Source organism: Hoplias malabaricus, chromosome 11 (genome assembly GCF_029633855.1).
Source record: "Hoplias malabaricus isolate fHopMal1 chromosome 11, fHopMal1.hap1, whole genome shotgun sequence".
Lineage (NCBI taxonomy): Eukaryota > Metazoa > Chordata > Actinopteri > Characiformes > Erythrinidae > Hoplias > Hoplias malabaricus.
Genome location: NC_089810.1, coordinates 30,169,196 through 30,176,667, shown reverse-complemented (window position 1 = coordinate 30,176,667; position 7,472 = coordinate 30,169,196). Strand labels below are relative to the sequence as shown.

Sequence of the window (7,472 nt, the reverse complement as noted above, 5' to 3'; positions counted from 1 at the left end):
CTATATTTTGAACCCGATGTAAATAGTGGATTATGACACTATCCTGATTCTGCCCATGGCTCTGGTGTGGTCCTGGGGAAATAGCAGCTCTGTAAACCATAGGCAACATTTTTAAATTTGCAGATCAATATTTTCCACCTGGCATTTTTGCCCCCTTTTGATACTGATGTCACACCATAGTCATATTCCTTCAGAAGAGATCCACAATATTATATTATCATCCACTCCTCACTCTCCTCTTACATGAAGCTGAATTTGTGGATTTTATTTTTCAAAATCCTTCCAGTTCTACCTTAAAAGTTTCAGTAATATCAGACACCCGAATGTAATTGATTCAGCATTTAAGGTGGAACTGTAAATTAACTAGCTACCAACAGAAACGTTAGCTTCCAACGATGTTTTATGCTTGTCGTGAAATGTAATAAAATTGTTATCATAGCTTTTAAAGAAAAAACAAACATTTGTAGGTTTATTTCCAAACAAAAACCTCCTATTACTAGGTAAAAATGGAGAAATGGGATTGACACTAATTCTGAATATTGTTAACAGCGGTGCCAAAAACAAACAGTCCAAATTCAGATATATTTAATTTTATAACGTAGTAAAGGTTTAGAATTTGTGATGCCTGGGTCCTGATATAAATTAATGGACAAAATATGGGTTGCTTGAAAATGCCCAAGCAAGAGTTCAGTGTACTGATAAAAGCAAAAGTCCAGTTTGCTGTTTGACATTTTTGCTGTTTATTTTTTAAGTTTAGGTCCCATTCATGCATCTCATGACTGGTAAAGGTCCTCATTGTCGCCTCTCTCAAACTCTGACAGTGTAACCATAAATAAAAGGTTGGAGCTTTTTGGGAGCTTAAAGAGTCTGTTCAAACGGGGGAAGATGATGGACAAATAGTGGCACAAATTATGTCACTGTCTAGACAAACTTCCAACAATGATGTACAGTTTTATGTACAGTTGTGATGCTACACTGTGATTATATCCACAGGTGACACATCTCAAATAATTTCTATGCCTTTTGAAAATAAAAAAGCCATCGCAGTATCCAGAGACTCCAACAGTAAACAGCACTCAGCTGCGAGACGGGGGTCCATTTGTCTCTCTTTCAGGACACTTTTGCAATTATAGTTACTTCATTTCCCTGCCTCCAGGAGGACAGAACTGTAATTCTGCCTCCTGAAGCTTCACTCCTAATGCAGGGGCTGTGGAAATCAAAAGTCATAGTGCCCCTAATGTGTGTTTCCACGTGTTCGTCACTTCAGTGTTTGCAACATGGAAGGGTGCAGATTTCCCCCTGCCGCCTCCTCTCTCCTCAGCACATGGAGTGGAGCGCATAACCAATGAGCCAGAGTCCTCCACACAAGCAGATGGGAATTGACAGCAGTGGGAGTTTGGATGCTCACACGTGTGCTAACAGGAGCGGGAATCATGCGGACAGCTATGAAGTCAGTCAGGCAGGCTTGAAAACAGCCTAATCCACATCATAATCATCTTTGCTGGAGACGTTAAGTCACTGTTGTTTTCTGTCTTACATTTCTTTTCTAATATGCAATGTCTCAGATGTAGAGTGAGCCGTCAGCTGGTCCCACGTAACCCACGGCAATAAGAAGGACGTCTATCAGGGTCCAGATGCCCAGCCCTCCGAAGCTGAAGAGCTTTCCCAGCCCCTCTCTCCACTGGCCCAGATAGAAACGGTCAGCGCCAAACCCACCCAAAGTAATGCTGTATGAATGAGACAAAGGGGCATATCAAATTAAACCACAACTTTAATATGATAAGGGATTTATCTATGTAAAACTAGGCCAGACCGGCAGGCGGTTCGGCATAAGTCTTGGGTGATAACTAACTTAAATTATACTGAGGAAATTAAAGCAAAAACGCTTTGGATCTCAAGCAAGGTATCATTCTCGACAGCCATGGAGTAACCAAAGGAAATTTTTTTTAAATCACACGAATTCTACTTTTCACACAGAGTCACCGTAGCAGATTGGATATGGATCGGATTTCAATACCACATAAGAAATTGGCCCAAAGCTAATCTACAAAAGTCATTCATTGTGATTTTTGCTGTACACAGCCACTCAAGCCACACATCTGTGTCACATATTAAAGAAACAGATCAGATTGGGCCACTTGCTGTGCGAATGTAGCCCAATATAATACATGCTGATGAAAATAATCAATAGGACACCATGTTCTCAGTGGCAGTATAATTACTGTTGACTGTATGTCCAAAATGAGACCCATCATAACTGTTAAAATACATTAGCTCATTTCTAACAGTACCCAAGAATACTTTAAATAAATGAGTCAATATTAGAAATGGCACTGATTCAGCAACAGGGATCGTATTTATAAAAACATAAGGTTTTTATTAATTTGAGTGTTGGGAAAGAAAGTTGGTACAGTCACATCTCTCTGTTACATGGTTACTTTTGCTTTTATTTAAACAAACTAATGACACTGACAATATCCTGTAGCTATTTGTGGGGAGAAATCAAACTCGACTGTGTGGATTACCTGAGCGTGAGTGCTGTAGACCATTTGTATCCTCCAGTCCAGTTGCAGAACAGACGCTTCGGAAATTCTCTTATCCCTGTTTAGGTAAAACAGAAACGGTCAAACGTTAAAAGTCTTGCAACATAATCCCATTTTACCATTACTGACTGGACCACATTCCTAAGATATGAGCAGGCGTGATTTTCAGGTTCTGTAACTCGCAGCTTTTCATTAGCTTCATTTTCAAGCAGCCTTTTCTACAGAAAGCCAGCTTCAAATTGCTAATAGAGAATACACTAGTTCATGAACTCTAAATTGTCTACCATTCCAGATAAAAGGAATAAGCTTGGTACTTTTATTAGCCCCGTGGCTCATCTAATGATGAAGTCAATCACACACTGAAAGCCTGCTGGTTCTAGCTGCACCTAAAATGGACCATATCTTGTGGCTCTAAGACTATAATACCACCCACATTACTCTGGAGATTTTGCCTTCAAGCTTTCTGAAAAAAGATGTCTTAATGAATTCTTAGCAATAAGCCCAAAGGAGAGTAGTGGGGGAAAAGACTAGACCAATACATCTGCAGCTCAATAATAGATATTAGACATATTTGGTCTCTGCCAGAAAGCATTATAAAATGTTGGGGGGCTCCTCTCTACATCATCCATTTCTGTTACATCCAGTTCAAAACATTTCTAATTGGTATTCTTGTAATTAAAGCAAAGTGGGCAGATAGCCTTCTTCTATGGAGAGGAATTATTGCCTGTGCAATAAACCGCAACAGTGCAATCACTGCTATAGAATAATGCGAAATGCAATCCACATGTCACTGCTTTTCCACATTGTGTCAATTTTTTTTACTATCTCATTGTGAAGGACAGGTGCTGTGTTCCCATCTCTGAAAATTTCATGATGAATGGTCCAAAAAGAAATGCTAGAAGTAACCTCATTATGTTAAGAAATACATTTGATTGCGCAGATTACATTTCTAGGTGCAATTCAGCTTTTTTTTTTTTTAAATGCAAATCCTCATGTATTATCTTTCAGTAAGAGGTCAAGCAACGTGAAAATAATGGAATAGATTTTTGATTTTCATTTTGACATGTATGCTGCATGTTTATATGGAAAAGCAATGATGTGTGTGGATTGCATTTCACATTGTTCTATTGCAGTGACTGCACTTAAATTTGCCCCTAATTACTCTCCATGTTCTTCAGATAGAACAACATTAAAAATCTTTTTAAAGAGTTGGAAGTTAAACTTATATTCTTTTGTGGTTTATGGCTGTTGATAAGAGATGCGTCACTGAAAACAACTAATCTATGTTAGAAGCTTCCATTTAACTGTTCGATAAAGTCACGACGTGATGTCACAGTGTACACGGGACACGGCTAAAACACAAAGCCCAGGGAGGGCAGAACGCCTTTTTAAATAAATGATCTGCATCTGTTTTCACACAAGAAAATGCCAGTGATAAGGAATCCACACTAATGTATACTTTTGGGGCCAATGACAAAAACTGCATTTTTACTTCTTCAAAGGATGTTTACAGTCTAAACGTTATGTTAATACTCTGAGACCTTAACGTTAACCATTTAAAATACATCTGAGGTGATGTCTAAACTAGCCCCTAGCCAGGGCTAAAAGGCCACTTTTTTAGGGCCTGTTTACACATGACATTAACATGTATTTTGAATCTAGATAAGTATCTGGATACACATTGACCAGATTCTGTTTACTCATCATTCAACCCCAGCCTGACCAGATGAGATTTTACTTTCCCTCTTAAAAAGGACATAAACACATACTTTGTTTCCATTTTATTTCCGCTAACTGGGTGTAAACATTTTTCACCTGCTGCTACCAGTGCGTTTTATGTTCTCAAACCTTGAGAACGAATGTTTAAACAGGCAGCGAATTGTCTGCAGCTGCCAAGGAAATGGCTGTCTCCACTGAAATTTCTACAGTGATCAGCACCATGACTGTCCAGGCCTTGACAAAGATATCCAGAGGGTTGGGGGCAGGGGGGTGAGTGAACTCTTTGATCACAGTGCACTTGGGGATGTTTACACCTGGCTTTTCTGATCTGAACATGATCCAATCACCAACAACCCATGTTAATACCAGCTGTAAACTGGCCCTTACATTTGATGATTCTTGTTCAGAGATTAAAAGGATTTTAATTATACCACTACTGTGGTGGTTGAGTGGAATCACTGGTCGCAAGGCGGGAACACACCCTGGAGGGGATGCCAGTCCCTCACAGGGCAACACTCACACCTACGGACACTTTTGAGTCGCCAATACACCTACAAACGTGAGTTTTTGGATTGTGGGAGAAAACTGGAGCCCCGGGAGAAAACCCGGGGTATACATACACAAACACACAACCCTTACCGATGCAGTTGACATGGTCCAGAACCTTGCAGGTCGTGTTGTAGCGTTTTCGAGGGCAGGACACAGTCATGCAGGTAGTTGAGATGTTGCAACGGTACTGAGACTGCTCCAGTTGCCAACAGAATTGGCAAACCACAGTCAGGTTAAAGTGAGTCGGCTGCTGATTTGACCCATTCTGAGATAAAACACAGAACATGAATCACATTAGAATATCAAGGCGCAGATATCATCATCAATGTACATCTTTACATTGTACTATGCCTTAATATCATTGATTTATTAGAATGCATTCAAACTATTTTACTATTGGAGCAATTCTCATATTTTGAATATTTAACAAATCCTTACATCACAGGATGCAGTGATATTTGGCAAAGTGTACATAAGAAAAACATACACACTTTGAAATGTTTACTACAGGATGTGATAATAACAAGATTTGAAAATCCCACTTATATCTTCACATAAAGAATACCAGCTCAGACCACGAGCTCCTAATGTGGGCATGACACTTGCGTCACAAATTAACTGCCAGAAGTTACCTCTGAACATTTTCTGCCCAAAAGACCAGTTATGAGGAACAATTTTGTAGCAAAATGGAGTATCATGTTTGAATACAACCATGCTTGGTTTTCTGGTGTCCATTAATATACTGTATTAATATATTGGTGTTGTTAGCTCTCTTGAACTCAACAGCCAGATGTAGGTTTGGATGAATCCAAAAAATATCCAGATACTGCCATTAGTTTTATGGAAATAAGTATAACAAACACACCACACAGTGAACTCCATTCTTGGGTACGCATGTGAAGTTGGCTGGTTTGCCGTAGCTGCAGTTGTGATGGTAGTTACAGGTGAAGCAGTCCGCAGGTAACTTACTGCACAGTCCTCCACTTGGACACTTGGCTGTGTAATTCTCTGTAACAATTGTCGATTCTGACAGAGATCAAAAATAAGAATGTAAGAAGAGGAAAAAATAAAATCCAACCTTCATTATGCCCTTTAAGAACTACTCTGGATACAATTAAAACAGTAAATATCAATACATCAGTAAGCATGTATATTTGTCTCTGACATCAGTGCAGTAGGAGATAATGAAAACCTAACATGCACTAATACACATTTAGATATGATCTAGTCAATCACCCGTTTTGCATGTGAAAAACAAAATGCACGGCTAAATGTGACATTAATCCATTTACAAATTTGCGTTTTGGTTCTTAAAATCTTTGCCCTTCATCTGAAGCAAGAAACGTTTCCTCACGAAGAGGCGTTCACCTGCTGATGGAGTGGATACAGCTGGACTGCTCAGAGCTGGATTGTGCTGAGGAGAGTAAGGTGGCTCCTGACCCACATGGGCAGAGCTCAGGTAGCCTGGAAAACACAGGGGAACAAAGATTTCACAGAAATATGCGTTAATTTGAAGAGTATGTAGTTGACGTGGAGTCAAGATCCATGTTTAGATTCTGACCTGTGATCTGTGACTGAGAAGGAAAGGACACTTACTGAGTAAATATCAACATTACAAGCAGGTTACATTATAATATACATCTGACCTTAGGAAAAGGTAACTAAAAAATAATTAAGAAGCAGAATAGCCTCATTAGGTGCTTTTACACTGCTTGTTAGCTGGGTAGCTAGCTTGCTAACTATAGCTATATCAAGAGACATTCGAGCTGTCAATTCTTTAAAACTGAAGAGCAAGCTTTAAATGTATAAATGCTAAAAAGACAATGACATACACATTTAAAGCAAGACCATTAATATTAAATACAGAGAAATGCACGGAGTCTGCTCTGACGATATCGCTAACTAGGCTATCACAACCGAGACTAGCCTGCTAACGTTAATACAACACAGTAAAAAACATTGCATATCAGAAGCTTTTACCGTGAGCAGAACTGAGGAACAAGTCCAAGAGCAGCAGTGAGAGTATTCCGTAAGTCTTCATTATGCTACGACCTCTCTCAAAAACCCATTTTAAACCATTAGCAGCCATTCTGAGCTCTTCTCTTCACCACTGCACAGAAAAGAGCCGAAAACAAAGAGTCGGTACCGAAGAGTCGATTCTAAAACGTCTATACTTCCGATGATGATGGTGCTTTCCAGAAAATTCAATAACTGCTCATTGATAGATTTAGTATTTATTGTTTATTTCGGTTTTCAAAATAAATACAGATAAAAAAAGTACCTAAAAAGTAAACAACGATAATGATAACAAATATCAAATTAATACACATGACAGTCAAAACAAAAACAAACCGAAAAGGTATAAGCTGAAGCATTAGCTTATTGTGCCTACATTTTACTATATTAAGCTAATTAACAATCCTTCAATTAAATTGTAGATTTAGAAGTTATTACAATGAAAATAATATCCTAATGCCTTAAAACTGATTTATAAATATACACATACACGTATTGCTTCTTCAAATAATTTAAAGCTGGTTTGTGATGTAACTTTATGGCAACTCTTGAGTAGTATGAAAAATGACAATTTTCTATTTATTCAACAAAAATTTGGATAGGTGTTATGAATAAATGCTTTTGCAGTGATCTTTCCTTGAACAA

At 38.5% G+C, this 7,472-nt stretch overlaps 1 protein-coding gene across 1 annotated transcript; it reads right to left on the bottom strand.

Annotated features, from left to right (window-relative positions):
- Positions 1-512: 512 nt before the first annotated feature.
- On the bottom strand, positions 513-6,969 carry tm2d3 (TM2 domain containing 3). The gene is made up of 6 exons (XM_066685216.1): positions 6,792-6,969; positions 6,180-6,275; positions 5,677-5,837; positions 4,902-5,076; positions 2,526-2,601; positions 513-1,727 (listed from the first exon to the last, which is right to left on the bottom strand). Exons 1-6 carry the CDS (start codon positions 6,898-6,900, stop codon positions 1,562-1,564), a joined length of 783 nt encoding a protein of 260 aa, XP_066541313.1. The 5' UTR covers positions 6,901-6,969; the 3' UTR covers positions 513-1,561.
- Between the last annotated feature and the right edge of the window lie 503 nt (positions 6,970-7,472).